Genomic DNA, 26968 nt, shown 5'->3' with positions numbered 1-26968 from the left:
GGGGCCACACAGGCCATCCAGTCCCACCCACTGCTCAGTGCAGGATCAGCCTCCAGCATCCAGGAGAAGGATCTGTCCCTCTGCTACTTGAAGACCGCCAGTGAGGGGGAGCTCCCCACCTCCTTAGGCAGCCCCTTCCACTGCTGAACTACTTGGGCAGTGACATTTCCCCCCCTGATATCTAGCCAGTACTGCTCTACACATAGTTTAAACCCATTCCTGCAGGTCTTCTCCTCTGCTGCCAACAGGAACCTTTTCCTGCCCTCCTCCCAGTGAAAACCTTTCAGATACTTCAAAAAAGCCATCCTGTCCCCTCTCCACCTCCTCTTCTCCAGGCTGAATATTCCCAAGTCCTTCAGCCTTTCCTCACAGGGCTTGGATCTTTCTCGTCGCTCTCCTCTGCCCCCTTTTCATTTTGTCCACGTCCTTTTTGAAGTGAGGCATCCAGAACTGCACTCAGGAATCCAGGTGTGGTATCCAGAGTGACCTCTTGGTGATTTTAAAGTGCTGTCTCTGTTGACACAGACTAAGACTGCATTTGCCCGTTTTTTCGTGCTGCATTACAGTGTCAGAAGTGACCTTCTGTGTCCATAGCCTGAGTCTTAGGAATCTGTAGAGCAGGGGTAGTCAAACTGCGGCCCTCCAGATGTCCGTGGACTACAATTCCCAGGAGCCCCTGCCAGCGAATGCTGGCAGGGGCTCCTGGGAATTGTAGTCCACGGACATCTGGAGGGCCGCAGTTTGACTACCCATGCTGTAGAGATTGTCCCTCTTCAACATGTCCTGTTTAGAGGGCCGTCGGTTAGAATGTCAGACCAGGATCTGGAAGACCCGGGTTCAAATCTGCTCCCTGCCATGGAATCTTTCTGGGTGTCTTCGGACCAGTCATATGCACTCAGCTGAATCTATCTCACAGGGGTGTTAGGAGCGTCAACTGGAGCAGAGGGATCCGTGTAAGCATCCCACTGCAGAGCAACATGGGGGTATAAATGAAGTAAATGAAAATGCCCCAAATATATTTTTGCTTTTAAGTGCTGTAAACTTTGGGGCAGGTTGGGAGGCTGGTGGTAGGAGAAGGGGCTGTTTATTAACACGCCTTAATATAGAACAGTCCCAGAAGGACACTACGGGAATGTTTGTGCTCCCAGATATGAATCCGACTTGGCTACTGAAAGAACTGGTTGCTGATTGCAATGGATCTAGCTCAGTGGAGCTCAGCCTTCCTAAATCTGCCACCCTTTAATCCAGTTGTTGTGGTGACCCCCAGCCATAAAATTCTGCAAGCGTTCTTTCATAGAAATGAAACCAAAACTGACCAAGAGTGGGAAGATCCATTGTTCATGATTGGATATAAATTGGTTTTTTTTCCCCAGGGTTTCCCAGTTCAGTTCTGCCTCTTGTCCCACCATGCCTTTCTTGCTCTATTCTGCTGCTCCAGATAGACGAACGCTCTATCTCGATCGACCCTGGCCAAGCTGCTTGCCCTGTAAAAGGATCGTTGGACCCCAGGTTGAGAACCAGTGATCTAGCTGAAGTCGCTTTCTCTCCTTCTCTCTCTCTGGGCATTCTGCATCTCTCCTTGCTGTGCCACCACAGTTTGTGGTAATCCTGCCTGACTCACAGCCCTTAATTTCGATGGGTTTGGGCTGGAGTTATTCCACTTACCATTGCACTGTTGGAGTACTGATTCAAGGGAAACCAGGGTCCTGGTAGTCCTCTGACCGAAAGGCTGATGCTGTGAATTTAGGCAGATTGCAAGTGGGTGGGCAGAAGGGATTGTGTCTGAGCTCGGCTCTTGTCGCCCTATCTTGTGTGCTCAGAGAAATGCCCATCGCCACTTTGGGGTTGAGAGGCAAATTTCTTCCAGGGCAGACTGGCCAGGGATTCTGGCTTTCTTGGATGGGGGTGGGCATCCTCTGGGCATGGAATTGCTGTGGGTGGGCAGGTAGCTGTGAGTCCCCTGCATTGAGCAGGGGGTTGGATTAGATGACCCTGGAGGTCCCTTCCAACGCTAGGATTCTATGGTTTATATTTCAACACAGCACTGTAGCACTGCAGGCCAGTGTTTGTTTGTTCATGATTCCTTCCTTCCTTCCTTCCTTCCTTCCTTCCTTCCTTCCTTCCTTCCTTCCTTCCTTCCTTCCTTCCTTCCTTCCTTCCTTCCTTCCTTCCTTCCTTCCTTCCTTCCTTCGATCTCTCCCTTTTTCCTCCCTCCCTCCCTCCCTCCCTCCCTGTCACCTCTTTTCCTTCCTTCCTTCCTTCCTTCCTTCCTTCCTTCCTTCCTTCCTTCCTTCCTTCCTTCCTTCCTTCCTTCCTTCCTTCCTTCCTTCCTTCCTTCCTTCCTTCCTTCCTTCCTTTAGCCCTGAGTCCTATTCTTCCTTCCTTCCTTCCTTCCTTCCTTCCTTCCTTCCTTCCTTCCTTCCTTCCTTCCTTCCTTCCTTCCTTCCTTCCTTCCTTCTCTCCTGTGTGTCACATCTCCTTCCTTCCTTCCTTCCTTCCTTCCTTCCTTCCTTCCTTCCTTCCTTCCTTCCTTCCTTCCTTCCTTCCTTCCTTCCTTCCTTCCTTCCTTCTCTCCTGTGTGTCACATCTCCTTCCTTCCTTCCTTCCTTCCTTCCTTCCTTCCTTCCTTCCTTCCTTCCTTCCTTCCTTCCTTCCTTCCTTCCTTCCTTCCTTCCTTCCTTCCTTCCTTTAGCCCTGAGTCCTATTCTTCCTTCCTTCCTTCCTTCCTTCCTTCCTTCCTTCCTTCCTTCCTTCCTTCCTTCCTTCCTTCCTTCCTTCCTTCCTTCCTTCCTTCCTTCCTTCCTTCCTTCTCTCCTGTGTGTCACATCTCCTTCCTTCCTTCCTTCCTTCCTTCCTTCCTTCCTTCCTTCCTTCCTTCCTTCCTTCCTTCCTTCCTTCCTTCCTTCCTTCCTTCCTTCCTTCCTTCCTTCCTTCCTTCTCTCCTGTGTGTCACATCTCCTTCCTTCCTTCCTTCCTTCCTTCCTTCCTTCCTTCCTTCCTTCCTTCCTTCCTTCCTTCCTTCCTTCCTTCCTTCCTTCCTTCCTTCCTTCCTTCCTTCCTTCTCTCCTGTGTGTCCCATCTCCTTCCTTCCTTCCTTCCTTCCTTCCTTCCTTCCTTCCTTCCTTCCTTCCTTCCTTCCTTCCTTCCTTCCTTCCTTCCTTCTCTCCTGTGTGTCCCATCTCCTTCCTTCCTTCCTTCCTTCCTTCCTTCCTTCCTTCCTTCCTTCCTTCCTTCCTTCCTTCCTTCCTTCCTTCCTTCCTTCCTTCCTTCCTTCTCTCCTGTGTGTCACATCTCCTTCCTTCCTTCCTTCCTTCCTTCCTTCCTTCCTTCCTTCCTTCCTTCCTTCCTTCCTTCCTTCCTTCCTTCCTTCCTTCCTTCTCTCCTGTGTGTCACATCTCCTTCCTTCCTTCCTTCCTTCCTTCCTTCCTTCCTTCCTTCCTTCCTTCCTTCCTTCCTTCCTTCCTTCCTTCCTTCCTTCCTTCCTTCCTTCCTTCCTTCCTTCTCTCCTGTGTGTCACATCTCCTTCCTTCCTTCCTTCCTTCCTTCCTTCCTTCCTTCCTTCCTTCCTTCCTTCCTTCCTTCCTTCCTTCCTTCCTTCCTTTAGCCCTGAGTCCTATTCTTCCTTCCTTCCTTCCTTCCTTCCTTCCTTCCTTCCTTCCTTCCTTCCTTCCTTCCTTCCTTCCTTCCTTCCTTCCTTCCTTCCTTCCTTCCCTCCTTCCCTCCTTCCCTCCTTCCCTCCTTCCCTCCTTCCTTCCTTCCTCCCTCCCTCCCTCCCTTCCAGACCCTCAGTGTGAGGTCTTGTTGTAGTTCAAATGATTTGAGCCCAGCGCACTCATTGTGCTGGAGAGCTTTCAGTGAGACTGTCAGAAACCTTCTCTTTCTCTTACCTTGCTCCTTTTGCACACCATTATTTCAGTTCTCTCTCTCCCTCTCCCTGTCTTTGAGCAGAGACGCTTTATGCCTCAGAATGGGGAAGGGGGGAGGGAGGAAAAATAAAAAACCTGTGTAGGAGCAGGATTCTGACAGCCACCCTCTAGCGAGCTGACCTGTTGCTCAGAAATCTAGAAATCCAGAAAGCATGTAACAAGGTCACTCACAAAAGTGACTCAAGCATGGCTTCCCATGTGGATTGCTCCTTTCCCTTCTTTTCTGCTGAATTTTTTTACCTCTGCATACAAACTGTTTGGCTTCCCCGACAGCTCTAAGGTATTTCTTTTCCCCAGAAAAAAAGGAAAATGTGCTTTGAAAACAGAGGTTCATTGCCAGTTCCAAGGAAGTCAAGGCAGGTTTGTTAATCTGAGTCTGGCAAAGAATGAGAATATAATAATAATAATAATAATAATAATAATAATAATAATAATAATAATAATAATATACATTATACATAATATACATAATATACATAATATACATTATAATAATATACATTATTATGTATTATAATAATAACTTATTATTATAAGTCTAAAAAGGGTGGTCGAAAATTAAATAATAATAATACTTTATAGTACATATAATAATAATAATTAGACAATTTATCGGTAGCAAGCAATTAACACGACAATAAAATATTAAATGTTAACAATAACATTTCTTTCACATTCCACACAGTCACAAAATCAGCCACTCTTACAAAGTTTTAAACAGGTTACTATGGGAGTTTTCTTTATTTGCATCATTTCTTTATTAGTCTTATTGTGGTATTTCAGTTTTCTTAAAAGACTAGCTCAGGCTTTCTCAACCAGGGTTTTGTGAAACCCTTGGGTTTCTTGACAGTCCTGGAAGAGTTTCCTGAATAGATGGGAATGTATTAATTTTAATATATTTTTAAAAATGTGTTAAACATTTATCTTGTGATATGACCATATATGGTCATGACAACCCGACCTTCCCCCTTGGAAAAATGGCCAATGATAGCCTGGAAGGTGAGGTGCGGGAAGGGTGGGGAGGGGCCCTGGGTGGGCGTGTCCACAGCTCTGCTTCCCAGCCATATTCTATTTGATCGTGCCATTTCTGGGATTTCTTGAAGCCTGAACAATGTTTGAGGAGTTTCTCAATGGTAGAAAGGGTTGGTCTAGCTCATGTCTAAAAAGAATTGGCTCTCTGTGTGCATTGATTAGGCTATTTTTATTCCAATTCTCCAGAAAATTGCATTTATTTATTGATGTTATTTTATTTACATTATTTATACAGCATATAAATATATAAAAGATTGATATGATTTGAAGAGAAGCCAGAGTATTCAATGAATGTTATTTTTTCCTCATGTATTTTAATTATTGTTATATTATTTTGTCTAAAAGCCTATATGCCATGTAGATGTCTTCGAATGAAAGAATAATGGTTTCTGTTGTGCAGGGGTACACATTGGATAGCATATGCCGCTGGCTAGCACTGCACAACGGACAAATAAACAAAACAAAAATAACAATTTTTCAAAGAAAAAATAGTAGTAGTTTTGAATAATCCACCATCTTGCGACTTACATTTGCAACTGGTCATAAATATTTGACTTCTCATTCTGCACAAATAGATTTAAATCTGCGGGAGCTTCCGGTGTTCCGCAGGGACTCAAAACGGAGCTCTTCCACCAGGTCAATAGTTGAGGCCGGGGACTGAGTAGAACAGGGGTAGTCAAACTGCGGCCCTCCAGATGTCCATGGACTACAATTCCCAGGAGCCCCTGCCAGCAAACGCTGGCAGGGGCTCCTGGGAATTGTAGTCCATGGACATCTGGAGGGCCACAGTTTGACTACCCCTGGAGTAGAAGATCTGATTGGGGTCCCCCCCCGGTGCTAAGCAGTGGTACGCCAGGGTTGCCGACAGCGGGGGTTACGGCTCCCGTCTTGCCACTTCTCTATTGGATGATGGAGGAGAGCGATGAAGAGGAGAGCGACGAAGATGATCTGGGGCCAAGGGACCAAGCCCTATGAAGATAGGTTGAGGGACTTGGGAATGTTCAGCCTGGAGAAAAGGAGGTTGAGAGGGGACATGATAGCCCTCTTTAAGTATTTGAAAGGTTGTCACTTGGAGGAGGGCAGGATGCTGTTTCTGTTGGGTGCAGAGGAGAGGACACGCAGTAATGGGTTTAAACTTCAAGTACAACGATATAGGCTAGATATCAGGAAAAATTTATTCACAGTCAGAGTAGTTCAGCAGTGGAATAGGCTGCCTAAGGAGGTGGTGAGCTCCCCCTCACTGGCAGTCTTCAAGCAAAGGTTGGATACACACTTTTCTTGGATACTTTAGGATGCTTAGGGCTAATCCTGCGTTGAGCATGGGGTTGGACTAGATGGCCTGTATGGCCCCTTCCAACTCTATGATTCTATGATTCTATGATGCTTATGGGGGAGAGGTAGTGGATTTATACATGTTCGTTGATCTATGTATTGTAATTTCTATGTCCCTTTTTAATTTTTAATTGGGTTTTATTGGGGTTTTTAATTTTGGACGATTCTAACCCACCACGAGCCGGTTTCGGGAGTGGTGGGAAATAAAAATCAAAATAATAATAATAATGTTAAAATTTTCATCTTTTTACCAGTACTGTATTTGTAATGATATTTATTAGCCGCCCTATCTTGTGGGAACTATCTCAATGAACCGTGACCCTGTGCCTCCTTCACTCGCTGAAGCTGGGAATTCCAGTTCAGAAATCGGAGGGCCACTTCACAACTCTTAAAAAATGCACTTTATCTAGGTCTGCTCTTGAAGTAGAGTTGCAATCCTCCAAGTGGCATGTAGAGATCTCCTGCTTTTACAGTGGTCTCCAGCTACCAAGATCAGTTCCCCTGGAAAATATGGCTGCTTTGGAGGAAGGACTCCACAGAATTACACCATGCTGAGGTCCTTCCGCTCCTCACACTGCATACTCCCCAGGCTCCACCCCCAAGATCTCCTGGTATTCCCCATCCCAGAACTGGCAACACCATCTTGAAGTCAAAATGGAAACTCCAGTTGATGCTGTAGCCCCTTAGTTGTTGGAAGGAGCCATACAGACCATCTAGTCCAGTGGTTCTCCACCTTCCCAATGCCAAGACCCTTTAATCCAGTTCCTCCTGCTGTGGTGACCCCAACCATAAAGTTATGCAAGGGTTCTTTCCCAGAAATTAAACCCAAACTGACCAATGGCGTGAAGATCCATTGTTCATGAGTGTATATAAATTGTTTTTTCCCTGGAGGTTTCTCAGTTCAGCTCTGCCTCTTGTCCCTCTGAGCTGCGCCGCCACCTGGAGCACCTGGCGGGAGACTGCACTGCGCTGTGCTGGAGGCACTGCAGGAGTGGCTGGCGGCTGAGCGCAGGCGCCTGCAGGAGGAGCACCAACAATGGCAGCGCCCCCCCCCCCGGCCAAGCTGCTTGCCCAGCTGCAACCCCTGTGACTCCCAAAGGGGTCCCGACCCCCAGGTTGAGAACCATTGATCTAGTCCAACCGCCTGCTTAATGCAGGATCAGGCTATCCTGCCTCCGCTCCATTGGATACTGATCAGTTGTCGGGTTTGTTTCAAGGTTGTCATCTATGATGCCTTCACTGTCGTTGGACCCACGTATCTGTGGGACCAACTCTCCTCCTGTGGTCTGCTGAGATTGTTTTCACCTGTGCGAAAAAAGCCTTTAAAAAAGTGCCAAATGGATGAAAATGACAGCTGCCCAAATTCTCAGTGGGTGGCTCTCACCTTGTGGAGCGGCCTGCCTGAGGAGGTCAGAAAGAGCCCCATGTTGGTATCACTCTGCATAATGTGCCAAACAGAAATATTCAGGGCCATATTTTTATGCATGGCGTAGTGGTTAAGAGCGGCGGCTTCTAATCTGGTGAGCCGGGTTGGATTCCCTGATTCTCTCATGCAGCTAGCTGGGTCACCTTGGTCTTGTTGCAGTCCTGATAGAGCTGTTCTCATAGAGCAATCCTGTCAGAAGCTGTCTCAGCCTCACCTCCCTCACAGAGATCTTTTGTGGGGAGAGGAAGGGAAGGCGATTGTAGGCTGCTTTGAGACTCCTACTGGTAGTGAAAAGCGGGGTATAAAAATCTAGAACATTCTAGGGATAAGTGCTTTATAATGGAATAGAATATTGTAGGCATTGCCTTGCTTTTACTGCACTGTTGTTCCTGCTTTGTCTTGTACCTTATCCTGGCAAATAGATGGGGAAGAAATGGAGGTCGTGACAGATTTTATTTTCCTCGGCTCCAAGATCACTGCAGATGGGGACTGCAGCAAAGAAATTAAAAGACGCTTGCTCCTGGGGAGGAAAGCTATGGCAAATCTAGACAGCATCCTAAAAAGCAGAGACATCACCCTGCCAACAAAAGTGCGTCTAGTCAAGGCTATGGTATTCCCAGTTGCAATGTATGGCTGCGAAAGTTGGACCATAAGAAAGGCCGAGCGTCAAAGAATTGAGGCTTTTGAACTCTGGTGCTGGAGAAGACTCTTGCGAGTCCCTTGGACTGCAAGGCGAACAAACCGGTCAGTCCTAGAGGAGATCAGCCCTGACTGCTCTTTAGAAGGCCAGATCCTGAAGATGAAACTCCAATACTTTGGCCACCTCATGAGAAGGAAGGACTCCCTGAAGAAGAGCCTAATGCTGGGAGCGATCGAGGGCAAAAGAAGAAGGGGACGACAGAGAATGAGGTGGCTGGATGGAGTCACTGAAGCAGTCAGTACAAACTTATATGGACTCCGGGGAATGGTAGAGGACAGGAAGGCCTGGAGGGTCATTGTCCATGGGGTCGCGATGGGTCGGACACAACTTCGCACCTATCAACAACAACTTGTACCTTATGCTTCCTTTTTCTGCATTGTTTGGAGCGAATCTTGCCCCAGGTAACTTGTCACTCATTTCTAATTCTGTAATCCTAGTCTTGCTGTATGATTCACTGGTAGTCTCATACTGTGTGGTTGTACTGTTCATATCCCTTGACGTAAATAAGACAAAATTATCTCTCTAGACACAGTGTAGGCCTTTTTTATAGAGTAGGTTTTACAAATGTCACAAAGGTACTTACTGTCATTGGTATTAAGCAAGTATGCTCATCAGTGTGTGTGTGGGGGGGGGTAAAGTATTGGTCCTTATTGAATGTGCATATCAGGAGTCTCAGAGTGGTGTACCTTTCTCACAAACACATTTCTTGCTGCCCACCAAGTGCTTTATGAATGCGTGAGGAGGCTAGATGGGGAATTTGCCCAGCAGGCCCTCTGTTTGGCTGTGTTGATTAAAAAATATCCTGTTAATTAGAGATGTAGAATCATAGAATCATAAAGTTGGAAGGGATCTCCAGGATCTAGTCCAACCCCATGCACTATGCAGGACGCTCACAACTACCTGCCTAATCACAGTGACCCCAATTTCATGCCCAAGTGATTCCCAACACCACCAAAAATCTCCAGAATCCAGCCTGGCCTGGAGGAAATTCACCTACCATCCCACGGTGGTGATCAGCAGTTCCCTGGATATGAAAGGAAGGGCCACAAGAGACAAACCCTGGCACATCCCTTCCTGCCCACCCACACACCATCCGCCTAAGTTCATAAAATCAGCACTTCTGTCACATGGCTATCTAGCCTCTGCTTAGAAACTTCCAATGATGGAGAACCCACCACCTCCCAAGGAAGCCTGTTCCACTGAGGAACAGCTCTCACTGTCAGGATCTTCTTCCGGATGTTTAGATGGAATTGAGAATCATAGAGTTGGAAGGGACCTCCTGGGTCATCTAGTCCAACCCCCTGCACTATGCAGGACACTCACAACCCTATTGCTCCTCCACTGTCACCTGCCACCCCCTTGGGCCTTCACAGAATCAGCCTCTCTGTCAGATGGCTCTCCAGCCTCTGTTCAAAAATTTCCAAAGATGGAGAACCCACCAAATCCCAAGGAAGCCTGTTCCACTGAGAAACCACTCTAATTGCCAGGAAGTTCTTCCGGAGGTTTAGCCAAAAGTTCTTTTGAATTATTTGCATTCCATCAGTTCTGGTCCGACCCTCTGGGGCAACAAAAAACAACTCTGCTCCATCTTTGCTATGACAGCCCTTTAAGAATTTGAAGATGGCTATTATATCATTACAAATTTAGGCAGATTGTGAGTGGGTGGGGAAGGGGATGTGCACAATACCTGAACATCTGTAGGAGTCCCAGGACAAATAAAACTGATTTTGGTCTGTCAAAACGCCTAAGGATCTGGAGTGCTTTTTAGTTCCTTGGATGAGTTAATTGAACGTAATGCAGCTCTATTATGGTGAAGCCCTCTACTTGTTTTTGCATTACTAAATTCCAATACTGCCTTCGCAGTGGAGCGTGCTGTGGTGTTCTGGAGAAACTGATACCTTCATAGTGACATAGTACATTGCTGATTGGATTTAAATCTCACCAGGTGGCCTTTCACAGGTGGCTTACAGTGAAAAACAGGGACATGCCGTTCCAAATTAAGTAAAATGGCAACAAAAACTTATTATAAAACCACATTTAACACTTAAAAGTGAATAAGCCAAATGTAGGAGCAGGTACTAATAGCCACTTACAGCCCCCAAAATTTGCCAAAATGTGAGGGCTTTCACCAGCCTTTTAAAAGACTATGTTTGGAAGAGTTTGTGCATTCATATGGAAGTAAGAGTGGGAACTAGAATGATAGTATTTAGGGATGGGCATGAACTGAAGTTTTGCAGCCTTAACCCAAACCATGAATCCATATGAACAGTGATCTGTGTGTGTGTGGGAAGAATATTTCATATTCTCATTTAGAAGAAGAAGATTAGTTCTTATATGCTGCTTTTCTCTACCCACCGGAGTCTCAAAGCGGCTTACAATTGCCTTCCCTTTCCTCTCCTCACAACAGACACCCTGTGAGGGAGGCGAGGCTGAGAGAGCCCTGAGATTACTGCTCGGTCAGAACAGCTTTATCAGAGCCCTGGTGAGTCCAAGGTCACCCAGCTGGCTGCATGTGGGGGAGCGCAGAAACAAACCCGCCTCGCCAGGTTAGAAGTTCGCACTCCTAATCACTACACCAAGCTGGTCTTAGGCAGAATGAGATGATAATTACAGTCTTTGTATTTGGAGTTTTTGCTTTTATTTGAAAGGTAGATTTAAGTTGGTGGTCCCCAACCTTTTTATCACTGGGGGTCAACGCTTCACAATTTTACTGAGGCCCGGGGGGGGGGAGGTCTTTTGCTGAGGGACATTACCGCCGCCTGAGCCCCTGCTCCACTTACTTTCCCACCGGTGCCCCTGACTTCCCACCACCCACTGGGGGGCGCTGCCAGCAGCAGCTGCGCAGTGCCACACCGAGGGGGAGCCCCAGCCATGGCGGCCGCTGGAGAGCACCAAAGGTGAGCTGGCAGCAGAGTGGCAGGGCAGCCCCTGAGGCAACAGCCGGGGAGGAGGATGAGGAGGAGCCATGGCCCGGTACCGACTGATCCACGGACTGGTACCAGTCTCCGGACCAGGGGTTGGGGACCACTGATTTAAGTCGCTCGCCATTTTGGCGTGAAGCAGCAGAGCAAAGTATGAGTCCTGTGGCACTTTAATACCAGCAAAGTTTTATACTGGGCATAAGCTTTCATGTACATGCACGCTTTGACAGATACCTGCAGATATCTGAAGAAGCCCGCATGCACACAAAAGCTTGTGCCCAGAATTAAACTTGGTTGGTCTTAAAGTTGCCCCTGGACTCAAACTGTGTTGGATTTATGAAGGTTTTTAAACTCATGATACGTTGGGATGATATGTTTATACTCGTGATATGTTTATACTTGTTGGGTATAGGCTGAATGGTGCCTATGGAAGAAGACTTAGATTTTTATACCCTGCTTGTTAATATCCAAAGGAGGCCCAAAGCGGCTTATAATCATCTCCCCTTCCTCTCCCCGCAACAGACATCCTGTGAAGTAGGTGAGGCTGAGAGAGCTCTGAGAGAACTGGGACAGAGCCAAGGTCACGCAGCCGGCTGCATGTGGAGGAGCTGAATACAGCAACCTGTTCAGTTCTTATTTAGTTTCCTGAGAAGGGATCCTTGACTCCCTGTTCCCATTAAGCGTCGTATTGCTGTTAGCCAACTTTCTGATAATTTCCGGCAACAGATTTTCCATGTCTCTCTCCCCCAATCTGCCACATTCTTTGCCGGGGTCCAACATAGAGAGCTGAGAAGGCCTCCTTGTTCTCCTTGTGTGGTCGTTTGTTTATTCATTCTGCAGCTCGTCTGAGTCTGTTTCCCAAAGCACCTCTTGAAAACGAATAAAATTGATAAAGTTCAGGAAAATTGTTTCTCGTATCTCGGCTCAGGCTTGCTGCCTGCTCCCCGCCCAACTGGGCTCTCCTGTGCAGGCGACCATCACGAGGCATAAGTTTACGGCCGCTAATCCTGCCGCGGAAAAGCCGATCCGTCGTTTCATTCCAGTTTGTTGGTGCCCGAGCATTCAAAATAAGACATTTTAATAAAATAAATGGCTCTGTTGGGGCTTTGTTGTCGGGGGGGGGGGGGGGAGAGCCTGCCTCTGGACTGCAAGTGGGAACTCTCACATGTTTAAATGTATTTCTTTTATTAAAATGTTTATACTCCACCTGGACGCCAGGCAGCTTGAATGTTATGGCTGCAAGAGGCCCTAATTAGACAGGCAGCCTGCTTGTCCGAGTTTCCAGTCTGGGGCCTGTGGGGGTGGAAAATTAATTAAAATTAAAAATGAATAGATACTTGCTGACCTCACCTGCACAATGTCGCTTCCAGGGAATACCCAGAAGTGTCCGGTAGCTCTAGAAATTGCTGCGAACGCTGTGGTCACCCCTTTCCTTCCTTTTGCCTGGCTACCCTGTCTAATACTGCTGAATAATATGGTCAGCTAGACAAGGGGTAGTCAACCTGTGACCCTCCAGATGTCCATAGACTACAACTCCCATGAGCCCCTGCCAGCGTTTGCTGGCAGGGGCTCATGGGAATTGTAGTCCACGAACATCTGGAGGACCACAGGTGTCATGACTACCCCTATCTTATACAATGGAAGTGCTGGTGTTTTATCATAGTAAAACATTTCCATGCTGACTCATAGCATCATATCCTCAAACCCATCTCATGAATGTCAGCATAACCTCAGAATCTTCTCTGAGAAAATTTAGCTTATCTACCAGCAGTCTTCCTTTTTTCTCTCGGCGACTTTAACTTGACCTGACTTGAAGTAATTATGCCCGACTGTATTCTCTCCTGGTTTCTTTGCATGTGATGTACGCACATCAGCTAAATAGAAATTGTCTCCCCAGCTGTTTTAATGCATCAATTTGAGTCCAATTATTTGTTTTCTGGAAGCACTCGAGCTGACGAATAAACTTGCCGGAGTTATTTCTCACACCTTGCCCTTCTCTCTGGATCGGTCTTTCCTTGGCTTGCTTCAATTTCTCATTTGGGAGCTATCCTGCTTACACTAGCTAATGGAATTTCTATTTAATGATCTCCAGCTCCACTTTTATTCCTTATTAGGATCCGGCTGATCAATGCATAACCTAATTGATTGCTAAGGTCAACCGTGCCATGTCGTTATTGGCGGATACCTGAATCTTATTTATTGCTCTTCAGAAGTTGGTTCTACGGTCCATTAGCCTTTTTTAAAATCCGTTCCTACACACAGGAACAATAAAAAATAATGACACATAGGTTGGTGGACACCTTAATTGTTACACATTGTGTGCTTGTTGTCAGGTGACAAACCTGAGATGAGAAATATTAAAATACCTTGCCAGAGTTGAGATTAATCGGAAGATCAATCGCAGCGTAAAATACTTTGCTGCTTGGGAAGTGCAGCTAGGATGACAGCTGTTTGCAAAGGGGGTTGGTGGGGGTGGTAAGGGGAGGAGAACAAGAAATCAAAGGATACAATCCAGCATCGGCTCTTCCTGAATAATAATAATAAGAGTTGGTTCTTATATGCCACTTTTCTCTACCCGAAGGAGTCTCAAAGGGGCTTACAATTGCCTTCCCTTTCCTCTCCCCACAACAGACACCCTGTGAGGGAGGTTAATCTGAGAGAGCCCTGATATTATTGAAGAAGAAGAGTTGGGTCTTATATGCCGCTTTTCTATACCCGAAGGAGGCTCAAAGCGGCTTCCAGTTGCCTTCCCTTTCCTCTTCCCACAACAGACATCCTGTGAGGTGGGTGAGGCTGAGAGAGCCCTGATATCAGTGAAGAAGAAGAGTTGGTTCTTATATGCCACTTTTCTCTACCCGAAGGAGGCTCAAAGCGACTTACAATCTCCTTCCATTTCCTCTCCCCACAACAAACACCCTGTGAGGTGGATGAAGCTGAGAGAGCCTTGAAATTACTGCTCGGTCAGCCCATGTAAAGGGCTGGGGTTCCTTAACTCTTACTGATTTTGTTGGGGTTCACACAGAAGTTTCTGACAGATTATGCCCTCAATCAACGGTTCCCTACTCTTTGTTTGTTGGGACTTCTCCAAGCACCTAGAAAGTAGGAACGGGTAGGAGGGGCTTTTGTCCTTCAAGGTATCCAGTTGGCCATTGGAGAGTTGATCGACTGTGCAGATGTTAAAAAAAATGTTTCTTAGGCAGCAGCTGCTACCATGGCACAGGGATCCTCACTATGTAATGGAGTTACAGGAGCCATTTTGTTGCTGGCTCTGCCTCCCCTGGCAGCCATTTTGTGGCACCGATTTTTGTAGCTCTGCCCACAATGCTGTGTCAGCATTCCAAATGTTGCCCATAGGCTCCAAAGTGCCGCATACCCCTGCCCTAAATGATAAGTGCAATGCTTCATTCATTTCTTAAAAAATCAACTGCAGTCCTGTTCATACAGCTCACCGATCTTTGAAAACAGTTGAATTGTCGCCAACCTTCTCTCAAATGAGTAAAAACTTAGGCGTGCATTTCAGAAGTGGTTTGCATGTTTGTGTCATTCTGAAAAGCAGCCCTGGATTCTGTGTACCTTTTCTTTTCCTTGTGACAGGCTTTCTCAACCAGGGTTTCAAGAAACCCCGGGATTTCTTGATGGCCCCGGAAGGGTTTCCTGAATGGGTGGCAGTGAATTCATTTTTATGTTTGAATTTTGTTAAACATTTATCAACCAGTACGATCATATATGCTCATGTCTCACAAAACCACTTCTACAGCCAAGCAGATTCCTTAAACATAGTATGAATGGCATTATCACATGGGGAGTACCAGGGGAATAATCTGAGGTAAGGTGGGCAGCAACCCAGGAGAAGACCTTGTTGATCATGGCACAAAAGTTCTAGAAATCATTCTCTGCCAAAATTTGTTTTTCCGTTCTGTTATGGCCTTCTGCCACGGGGTGAAGACTTTTATGGGCTGATTTGGCATTCATTCAGTGATTCCTGCTTCCTAACAAATATTTTCATGTTTTCTGTTTATTTTAACTCAGGTTTTTGTAAAAAAACGTATTTCCACTGTGTTGTTTTTAAAAAATGTTTTAATGATGTGTGTTTGGGAGGGGGTTGGTCTTAATTGTTTTTAATAAGACTAGGGGCCAAGCCCGTTGCATTCAAGAATTGAACGGGTGCTAGATTAGGGGTGTGGGGTGGAAGAACTCTGCGGATGGCCTCTCCCTCCCCCAAGGACCTGAGAAGGCTGCAGGCTGGAGGCTCCCAGGAAGGGAACTCACCAGCAGGGGCAGCTCTCACGCAGCCTCCGAGCCTCGGATCTTTAGCCTCGGAGGGAAGTGGAAGGAGGATGGGTAGTCAGGGGTGGGGGACGGAAGGCGATTGGCTGGCTGCTGGACAGACAGGCAAGCCAATTGGAGGAGACACTCAGGGATGGAACGGTTACCCTGAGTGTGCGTTAAGCACTGAGTGGCACTTAAGCCATGAGACACGCTCCTCCTCCAAGGCCTTACCCAAAATATTAAGTGGAACAGATGGGTAGCCATGTTTGTCTGTAGCAGTAGCAAGAGTCCAGTAACGCCTTAAAGACCAACGAAATTTGTGGCAGGGGAGAAGCTTTGACAGGTCTAGAGAAGAGAGTAGTGACTCACAAAAGCTCATACTTTGCCACAATTTTTTTGGTCTTTAAGATTCCACTGGACTTGGGTTCTTTTTACTATTTTATAGAATCATAGAGTAGGAAGTGACCTCAAGAGCCGTCTAGTCCAACCCCCTGCAGAACGCAGGAAACTCATAACTACCTGCCCATCCACAGTGACCCTAATTCCATGTCAAGATGATACCAGAATCCCTGATCAGTCTGGTCTGGAGGAAATTTGCCTTTTGACCCCAAAGTGGTGATCAGCATTTCCTTTGCCATGCTAGAAAAGGGCCAGAAGAGCCAAGCTTTTCTCCCCACCCACTCACAATTTGCCTAAGTTCACAGAACAATGTGTTTTTATCCTTTATGTTCAATTGTTAGCTGCCTTGGTGTGCCTTGTAAGGGCATAAAGGCGGGATACGAATGTTGTAAATAAAATCGTTTTTTAAAAATGAAAAGAAATACGGGAGTCAGAACTCCCGCCTTGTCTTTTTGCTGAATCCATGTTCCAGCAAACATTTCTGTGATACCCGTGGCATTTACAGTTTCTCCCTTCTTAATTGTAGTGAATGAAGAAGACTTGAAGAAAAGAATAGCAGAAGAATTGGCCCTAGAACACGCCAGGAGGGATTCTGAAACTCAGAAACGGTTTGTTTTAAAAATCAATTGATCTTTACTGTTTCCCTTGTTCTGCAGTGTGGCATTAAACAGGGAGAGTGGATGCCTTTTCCCTTAAAGGCAAAGTTGTGCGTTGTGGAAGGAAGATGTGCTTGTATTTGTGTTTATTTTGGCGGCATAGGGTTAAACAGAACAGCCAACTAGAGAAGGTGCTGCTATTCCCCTTTGTGGTTCACATCCTGACTACATCCATTTCACGTTGAACTTGATGTTCATTGCTATTTTTCTTCTTCTTCTTCTTCTTTTTTTTTACAGTTCAGTCTCTTTTATTTCTCCCCCTCTGGAGCTTTAGTAAACAATTTGCCTAGGAGCTCTAGAAAGAGCACAGAGGCCTTTGTCTCAGAATTCATCAGACTGATCAAGAGCGAAATTCTGAACAGCAGGGGAAATGGCTGAGCTGCCTTGAAGAAGATGTACTTGCATTTGAAGATGCAAAGGGATGGAGTCAGGTTTGCTTGGCGTTTTTGCAGGGAGGGAGAAAGATCTGCCGCATGTAATCCAATAGAACATGCTATGATACATCTTGTTTCCCTGCAAATTACTCTCGCTTTGCTCCTGCTTTCGTTGTGAGCCTTCCGTAGATTTTGAAGGCACAGGTTGGAGAAGAGTCCTGTTCTATGTTTAACAAAATCTTCAGTGATAAGTAAAACGGTAGCCGGGTGACCACTTTTTAAAATCATACATGTCAGCTTGCCTGCCCGACTCTTGATTCTGCTTCAAAAGCTCAGAGTGGCTCTTATGAGGCTCCACTCCCAACCGCCTCCCATTCCCATTATGTGAGGTTTGTTGGTTTCTCAAAAATATCTGGCTGACCACTGTAGACAGTGGAATAGAGCAGAGTTGTTCTTTCTTGCCCCAGAGGGACAGACCAGAACCAATGGGATGAAATCAATGCAAAAGAAATTCCGTCTCAACATCCGGAAGAGGTTCCTGACAGTTAGAGTGGTTCCTCAGTGGAACAGGCTTCCTCAGGAGGTGGTGGAGATTTAAAAATCTTTGGATAGCCATCTGGTGGAGAGGCTGATTCTGTGAAGGCTCAAGGGGGTGGCCGGTTATATTAGATGAGCGATTGGGATGTGAGTGTGCTGCATAGTGCAGGGGGTTGGACTAGATGACCCATGAGGTCCCTTCCAACTCTGTGATTCTGGTTTTTATTTCTGTCCTGTCCTTCCACGTGGCTCAGGATGGGTAACAGCATTTAAAAAACACACAAAGTATGTTTGTACGGTAGTGGCTCTCCAAGTTTTCAAGGAGAAAACTTTCCCAGCCCTTGTGTATGAATTTTTGCTTAACTGAAGATGCTGGAGATTCCGTTTATATGCGGAATAAGCACTCTTCCACTGAGCTAGGGCCCTTCCCCAAAGTGCCATGTATAAAGGGGAAATTTGGGGAGAGCCCTGTACAGGTGTGCCCGGATTTCAAATGGGGCATAACTCAGACAACGTGCCTCGGATAGCTCTTTCCCTTCTGAAAGGTGCTGAACAGGCTAATTATTCTTAAATAAGATTGTAATTAGTACTCCTAAAATTGCCTCTGCATAACATCTCTTGTTTCTCTCGCGGCACTATATTATTATGTAATTGAATTAGATTAACGTCGTATATAATTGGATACCAAGGTATAAATGCTGTTCTCTGCTTCTCTACCCCCCTCCCCAATTAAAAAAAAAATGTCTCTTTGATTGAATACTGAAGCGAATCAATGCAATATGGTAAACTCTCTCTTCTTTGAAATATTACGGCTGGGCTTAATTGATTTTTGGGTTTTCACGAGGAAATGTGTTGAGTGTTTCTGTGTTGATGTTAATGTAATTAATGCTAACCTTTCAAAGAGGAGCTATTTGTTGGGTGCTTTGACCGCCCCCCTCCCCCAATGGTTCCTGTGGTGTTTGGTATAGAGAGCCAGTTTGGTGTCGTGGTTAGGAGTGCGGACTTCTAATCTGGCAAGCCAGGTTCAATTCTGCACTCCCCCACATGCAACCAGCTGGGTGACCTTGGACTTGCCATAGCACTGATAAAGCTGTTCTGACCGAGCAGTGATATCAGGGCTCTCTCAGCCTCACCCACCCCACAGGGTGTCTGTTGTGGGGAGAGGAAAGGGAAGGCGACTGTAAGCCGCTTTGAGCCTCCTTCGGGTAGTGAAAAGCGGCATATAAGAACCAACTCTTCTTCTTCTTCTTCTTGGCTTGTGGTTGTTCTATTTCTCTGTAGTCCTTATTGCCTCTGGTGCATGCCCCCCAGTTCTTGGGGCAATGGCGTGGAATTCAGTTGGGTATTACAGCTCTTCTTTCTGTGTCGAATTGGTAGGGCTTCCGGCAGGTATCCAAATCAAGAGAGGTAAGATCTCCTTGGAATCAGTGGCATACTGTTCATGGGTGTGTTCAGGGGGAGGCAAGCTGTGTTTTGTCAGCCGTACGGTAGATTGGTGTCCTGATTTCAGCCAGCCTGGGGAGCACTGAATCAAACCGGCATATGCTGATTTGCGGCATGAGTCACTCAAGTGCAGATAACAACTTCAGGACAGGTAGTCCAGCATACAGGTTCTGAAGAAACTGGGAAGAAACTGACTTTGTAGGACCTTGCAGAGCTTCCTGGGAAGGAAGAAGAAGAAGAGTTGGTTTTATATCCTGCTTACTACCTGAAGCAGTCTCGAAGGAACTTCCAATCGCCTTCCCTTCCTCTCCCCACAACAGACACCCTGTGAGGGAGGGGAGGCTGAGGGAGCCCTGATATTACTGAAGAAGCTTTTCTCTACCCGAAGGAGTCTCAAAGCAACTTACAATCATCTTCCCTTCCTCTCCCCACAACAGACAACCTGTGAGGGAGGTGGGGCTAAGTCAACAGTTCTGTGAGAAACTTTCTTCAACACGAGAAGACGGTTCAGAATGAATATAGCAGCAGAAAAAAGACGAACTTGTCCTAGGCTATATATAACAGTTATACAATTTAACCATGAATGTAAATGGAAATACAGTATATCTTATCATTTCTTCTTCTTCTTCTTCTTCTTCTTCTTCTTCTTCTTCTTCTTCTTCTTCTTCTGTTATCTCAGGGCTCCCTCAGCCTCACCCACCTCACAGGTTGTCTGTTGTGGGGAGAGGAAAGGGAAGGTGAATAGAAGCCGCTTTGAGCATCCTTCAGGTATAGAAAAGTGGCATATAAGAACCAACTCTTCTTCTTCTTCTTCTTCTTCTTCTTCTTCTTCTTCTTCTTCTTCTTCTTCTTCTTCATTAATCTCAGGGCTCTGTCAGCCTCACCGCCCTCACAGGGTGTCTATTGTGGGGACCAGAAAAGGAAGGCAATTGTAAGCTGCTTTGAGACTCTTTTAGGTAGAGAAAAGCGCCATATAAGAACCAACTCTTCTTCAGTAATCTCAGGGCTCTCTCAGCCTCTCCTCCCTCACAGGGTGTCTGTTGTGGGGACAGGAAAGGGAAGGAAAATGTAAGCCGATTTGAGACTCCCTTGGGTAGAGAAAAGCGGCATACAAAAACCAACCCTGCTTCTTCTAAAAAACAAAACTATGTATTCTTGTGGCAGGGTCTCAGTTTTATCCCTCCGTTCAGACGGAGAATATTTGATCAGCCAAGCCCTGTATGTCAACAGAATTGCACGGGGTGAGCCGCACCTGGGTCGAGGCGCTCATGCGTCCCTATAGCCTTGCGTTCAAAATGACTATTTCTTTCCCTGATTGAAAGAATACTCTGTGGGGTTATATACCATGGCTGCTGTCCTAGGACAATCTGGCAAGCCTCTAATGGGGCACATGTGAATACCAGGCACTGTACAGCTGTGATTAACTCCTCATCGACTCCCGCAGTCCATATGTCAGGTGTGTCAAGGCAGCTTGACAGGGAGACAAATATCAGTGCTTCTGACCCTCTAGCCTTTGACACCAGAGTAGCACTTTTTTTAACCTGCAGGAGTAAATTGGGGGGGGGGGGGCTTGCTCATCTAATTCCCTTTCTTGGAGGAATATATAGTTAGATTTTTTCAAGTGGGTAGCTGTGTTGGTCTGAAGTAGCACAACAAAAATAAGAGTCCAATAGCACCTTTAAGACCAACAAATATTCAAGTTGTGAGCTTTCAAGTGCGTGTACAGAGTGCACAAAAATAAATCTTTAAGACCAAGAAAAACTTATTCAGGGTGGGAGCTTTTGAGTGCAGGCACAGAGTGCACAAAACTAGAGTCCATTAGCACCTTTATGACCAACAAAGATGGTCTTAAAGTTGCTACTGGGCTCTGTTTTTATTGTTAGATTGTGTTCATGTGAGTACAAAATCTCTTGCGTCAAATCTGGGCTTTGCTTGAGGTTCCCTCCGGCACTTCACATTACGCTAACGTAAAAGCTTCTGAGGCTATTAAGTGGATCTCAATCGGGCGCCTTTAAAAAAAAAATAATCTAATGTCTGCAATGTAATTTCCCTGTTAGCTACTTTGTCCCTGTTAGCTCTTCTTCCTCTTTGTGCTTAAGGTGACATTCACAATCTAACCAGGCGTTTACGACTTCATGTCTCTTACATGAACTTTACATCTTTTTGCAGGCTGTGGCATGCATTATTTCATAGCGGCATTTTATGTTTCCTTAAAAAGAGAAAGAGAGAGAGAGAGAGACAGAGTTGACATTCCCTCACATTTGCCTCTTTTCTAGTAAACTTGACATCAAATGTAAAGGCACTTGAAAGCTTTAATTTGTGGAGCTAAGATTTCTAATTTGAAAGAGCGTGCTGAATACATGTTCACGGTAATCTCTTTACTGTGTCGTGTGCTTCGTAAAGTTGAAAGTCAAAGAATAAAAAGGCCTAGTTGTACGGAGTCACGGGTAGTATGTGTGCAAAATATTAAAAATCTGATGGCCGAGTTTTTGCAGGGGGCGGATGTCTCAGTATCCAGCCAATATTGTTCATTTAGTCATAATTTGATTTATAAGACCACCTCTCTCAGCCTAGCGGTCTTGGGCTGGTGTGTATCACATAAAACAACATAAGTTAAAACTATTAAAATCTAAAACAGCCTCGGTATTCCTGTAGGCTTCTCCCATATTGTTCTCCTGTGCTAGATGTTACAAGGAGGAGTGTTACCGTTTGGAGGGGTTCTTAGATGTTACTGGTGGCCCGGCCTCAACCAAATGCCTGGTGGAAGAGCTCCATTTTGCAGGCTCCGAGGACCTAAGTTGCAACAGGGCCTGTATTTCCTCCAATAACTCATTCATAGAATCAAAGAGGACCTCCTGGGGCATCTAGTTCAACCCCCTGCACCATGCAGGACACTCACAGCCCTCTCACTCATCCACTGTCACCTGCCACCCCCTTGAGCCTTCACAGAATCAGCCTCTCCATCAGATGGCTCTCCAGCCTCTGTTTAAGAATTTCCAAAGATGGAGAACCCACCACCTCCCGAGGAAGCCTGTTCCACTTTGTCAGGAACTTGTAATTGGATGTTTAGATGGAATTTCTTTTGAATTAGAATCATAAAATCATAGAGTTGGAAGGTACCTCCCTGGGTCATCTAGTCCAACCCCTCGCACTATTCAGGACACTCACAACCTTTTTGCTCTTCACTGTAATTGCCACTCCCTTGAGCCTTCACAGAATCAGCCTCTCTGTCAGCTGGCTATCCAGCCTCTGTTTAAAAACCTCCAAAGATGGAGAACCCATCTCTTCCTGAGGTAACCTGTTCCACCAGGTGAGGGCCAGGATTGAAAAGGCCAGAGACCACGAGTCTGTTGGAACTGGCTGAGCATAATGCTCTTGGAGGGAAGTGTGAGGTTGGAAAGCAACTCTGTTGACCACAAATGTTTTTAAATATTCCAAGGCGTTTTTATATTCCTTATATCTAACTGCCTTTGGGCATAGCGTGAGGGTCACTGAGGGAGTGAGGAGGGGGAAGATACTATTAATTTCCTGCGTTGTGCAAGGGGCTGGATTGGAGGAACCTTGGGACCCCTCCTAGCTCTGTTCTTCTGTGTAACTCCCCCATGAAGTCATCTGGTTGCAAGGAGGATCTTACCTCTTTTGTTCCCACCATATGGTCTAGCCTCTCCTCTGGACTATATGTTGCAACCACTAGCACTTTGGAGCAGGAATGCAGATCAATTCTGGGGAAAACATGAAATCAGTGGCAGGAACCAAGAATCGGCGTGATAAGCCACAGAGGACTTTGGCTTTGACTGCTTCTGCTTTGGAGAAAAGGTAATTTGGCACGATTCTCTACTAAGAGTTATAGGGCTCAGGAGTTGCCTAGAAGAGGGTTCCCGTACATTTGGGAAGCCGTAATGGCTCTTTGTGGGCGTGGAAGCATGAAGCTGGATTTGTATCTTTTCCCCATACGTATCATTTACATCAGGGCTCAACAAATCCCCCATGCCTAGATGCCTAATAAGATCATTGTCACGCCTAGTATTCTCAAGCGGTGATTTATTGTAAGTGCTTTTTGGCGACTCTCAGTAGAAGCATAAAGCTTATCTACGTAAGGGACAAAGTCAGCTCTTGGTTGTGATGGTTCCCATGTTTATCTCGGAGATAGAGAGAGATAACTTTTAGAATAACAACAAGAAACTGGGAAGAGTTTAGGATCAGGCTTTGCCATTGCCTTAATTATAGAGCATCGTCATCAAAATATAAAACTTGAAAGCAGGGGTAGTCAAACTGCTGCCCTCCAGATTTCCATGGACTACAATTCCCATGAGCCCCTGCCAGTGTCAGGATTGTAGAATCTCTGTCATAAATTAGCCTGAGTTCTTCCATGTCAGTTATATTGCTTGATGGGCCCTGGCGCCTGCTTGTCCTGGCCTTGTAGTTTTGTAAGCTATAAAGTAGAGTAGTGATGTTATGTTAACCTTTATCTTGTTGTGGGCTCACAGGGTTGTTGTCACCTCTCTCAAGGCTGAGAGATGGAATCCTGTTGTTTTAACACACATGTCTTTTTTCTCCTACCCCCCCCCCCTTGGGAACTGTCAAGTTTTGGGCGGGAGAAATGTATTGATAAGCTGGGGCAAATCTGGCCTCTGGTCAGATTTGACTTTCAGTCCAATGCGTATAGTGCTAATCAATAAAACTCTTTTCTTTTGAATAAGTTTTGTTGTGAGTTTCCTGTGCGTCTGACATCAAGTCAAATCTCACAACTCCTTTCACCTGCAAAAATGCAGGGCGAGGGACATACTTTTTCTGAGCAGGGAGAGGGCCTGGATTGGGACCTTTCCCAGGGCGACGGCGCCAGTGCGGGGCCGTACAGCTCGGGCATGCTGAGGGCAATCTCGGGAACAACCCCGGGGCCCGAGGAATTTTTGGAACGACACGTCACCCAGCGTAGGCGATTATCGAGGTACGACCGCCCTACTGGGGACGAAGTGTGGCCGGAGCACCTGGTACTGCCTAGCTACGGACTGGAGCCTGTGGGTGAGACGCAGGACTTGCAGTTTAAGCTGGACAGGGTGACCAACTGGCTGCAGGACCTTTCGGGTCGGTTGGATCCGGAGGAGAAACGCCGGACACAGCGCCTGTTGAAGGAAGTGCTCGGTGGTGGTGCACCCGATACCAGCGGGCGCAGAGCGAGCGGTGGTCTTGCCCTGCGGGAGCACGGCATGGCGGACACACAAGCCGCAGCGGATGCTGAAGCGGTGGCCAGAGCCAGAGCGCAGCTGGAGATCGAGGCGGAGGCTGCGGCGCGAGCGAGAGCGCAGAGGGAAAGGGGAAACGAAGACGAGGAACGAGAAGACGCGGGTGGCGCTGGCGGCGACGGGGCCGGAGGCGACGGAGCCGGTGGCGACGGCGCGGACGGAGACGACGAAGCAGCGGCGGCGGCAGCAGTGGCGGCGGCGGACGTTGCGGGAGCCGAGGCGGCGGCAGCTGCAGCGGCGCGAGAGGCGGCGGCGGCGGCGGCGGCGGCGGCCGCGCGGGCTGCCGAGGCGGCCAGGGTGGCTGAGCGAGCGAGAGTGGCGGCGGGACGAGGACGGGGCATCGGCCGTGGTGCAAGACCCCTGGTCCCAGCTCCGGCACCAGCGGAATGGGGCCCGGGGCGCCTACCCCCCCACCTCCGTGGAGTGGAGATGCGGAGCACCTATAAATTCAAGGCTAAGTTTTCGGGGAACCCCGCAGAATTTCCTACGTTCCTAGTGCATCTCCAGGCCTATATGATGGACATGGGTTTTACGTTCCATGATGACGCCGAGCGGGTGCGTTTTGTGGGGCAAGCCCTAGAAGGCAAGGCGGCCAAATGGTTCCTGGACTTGTACCGTTACCATCCCCAAGCCATCCGTAATTACAAACACTTCCTGCGAGCCATGCGCCAGATGTATGTGGAGCCGTTCGAACGGGAGACGGCAGAGAAGAAACTCAGGGCTCACCGGCAAGGAAAGTTGTCAGTGGTGGAGTATGCCAGGGAATTTAAAGAGCTGGCGTCTTCGGTGCCAGACTGGACCGAACCCCAACGCGTACTGGCGTTTGTGGGGGGCCTCGATCCCACTCTGGCGGATAAATGCCTCCTGCTGGAAGACCCGCTTACCGTCGACGGGTGGGTCCAATTGGCTGGGGAGATGGAAAATCGATTGGAGCGAGCCTCGATGATTCAAGTTCTGGCGGGGAAAACCGTGGCGAAGACATCCACCCCGGCGAAAGTCAAGCCCCGCGCGAAACTGGAGCCGACGGAGCGCACTCGGCGCATGGAGAAAGGTCTGTGTTTGGGTTGCGGCCAAGCGGGGCATTTTCTCGCACAATGCCCGTCCAAGGTGGGATCGACATCGAGAGCCGTGAGCAGCCTCCCACCGAAAGCTCAGCCCACCAAGAAAGCCGCTCCAAAGAAAAGTGCCAAGTCTCTGCTGGTGCCGGTGGCTGCTGTACCGGCAGGGGACGACTCGGAGGAAGGTAGCGAGCCGGAGGAGGAGGACCAAGCCGAGGCGCAGTCGGGAAACGAGGACGGTCTGCTGTAAAGGCGCCCCGCCAGCAGGCCGCCGTCAGGGGCAAACGCGCGGTGAGTGATTCCCCCTTGCTGCTCCTACCTGCCAATCTCTCCAACCCCAAGTCGGGGAAGACAGTGGGTGTCCGGTGTATCGTGGACTCTGGGTGCACCCAGTCGTTAGTGAGCCCAGCGCTGGCCGAGACTTTGGGGGTGGGAAAAGTGCCACTGAACGAACCCTTGCCAATCACCCAATTAGATGGGAAATGTGCCCCGGGAGGGGAAGCCACGGCGAAAACGCGCCCAATGGACTTGGACATAAAAAAACATTGGGAGCAGATCCAGCCTTTGGTGGCCCCTCACTCTGCCTTCCCTTGTGTGTTGGGGCTGGATTGGCTAAAAGAACATGACCCCCTAGTGAAATGGAAAGAAGGGACGGTGGAGTTCACCTCGCCCGCTTGCAAGCAGCACGCGCGGGCGCGGAGCCCCCCGAGTGCGGGGGTTGTGGCCGCGTTGGGATCCGGGGGGGCAGCGCTTCCCGCCGAGTACCGGGACTTTGCTGATGTGTTCGCGGAAGTGGAGTGCAACCAACTCCCCCCCCACCGTAAGACTGACTGTGCAATTGAATTGAAAAAAGGGGAGCCCCTCCCAAAAGCCAAGCTTTACTCAATGAGCCCGCGAGAAATGGCGGAGCTTAGGGAATTTTTGGACAAAAACTTGGCGAGGGGTTTTATTAGGCCGGCCACCTCGTCCTTGGCGGCCCCGGTTCTCTTCGTAAAAAAGAAAGACGGTTCTCTGCGTTTGTGCACCGACTACCGGGGTTTGAACGCAGTCTCCACTTGCAACGCCTACCCACTCCCCCTGATAAAGGACTTATTGGGCCACTTGGGGAAGGCGCGAATCTTCACGAAACTGGATTTAAGGGAGGCCTATTACCGGGTTCGAATAAAGAAGGGACACGAATATTTAACAGCCTTTAACACGCCCCTGGGGCAGTTTGAATACACCGTAATGCCGTTCGGCCTCGCCGGCGCTCCGGGCGTGTTCATGAATATGATTAATGAAATTATGCATGATTTATTGTACCAAGGGGTGTTGGTTTATATTGATGATATTCTTGTGTATTCAGAAAATGTTGAGAGTCATGCTAACCTGGTCCGTGAGGTGCTCCGCCGCTTGAGGGAGCACCAGTTGTTTGCCAAACTGTCAAAATGCGAGTTCCACCAAAATGCGGTGGAGTTTCTGGGCTTCCGTGTCTCCCAGGCTGGGATTGAAATGGACCCGGGCAAAGTGCAGGACCTACTGGCGTGGGAACCTCCCCGTACTAGAAGGCAATTACAAAGTTTCCTGGGGTTCGCTAATTTCTATAGAACCTTTATCCCCAATTTTGCCAAAGTGGCGTTGCCTCTTACTGATTTGTTGAAAACCAAACAAGG

The 26968-nt window shown here is 47.6% G+C and overlaps 1 protein-coding gene across 1 annotated transcript in view; it reads left to right on the top strand.

Annotated features, from left to right (window-relative positions):
* CHCHD3 (coiled-coil-helix-coiled-coil-helix domain containing 3) overlaps positions 1-26968 on the top strand; it is a 273988-nt gene that overhangs the window by 35239 nt on the left and 211781 nt on the right. The window contains exon 3 of the mRNA XM_077340353.1: positions 16532-16613. Coding sequence (XP_077196468.1) covers positions 16532-16613 — 82 coding nt within the window. The remainder of the gene's footprint in view (positions 1-16531; positions 16614-26968) is intronic.

This window comes from Paroedura picta, chromosome 5, assembly GCF_049243985.1.
Source record: "Paroedura picta isolate Pp20150507F chromosome 5, Ppicta_v3.0, whole genome shotgun sequence".
Classification (NCBI taxonomy): domain Eukaryota; kingdom Metazoa; phylum Chordata; class Lepidosauria; order Squamata; family Gekkonidae; genus Paroedura; species Paroedura picta.
This window is presented reverse-complemented; position numbering and strand designations above follow the sequence as displayed.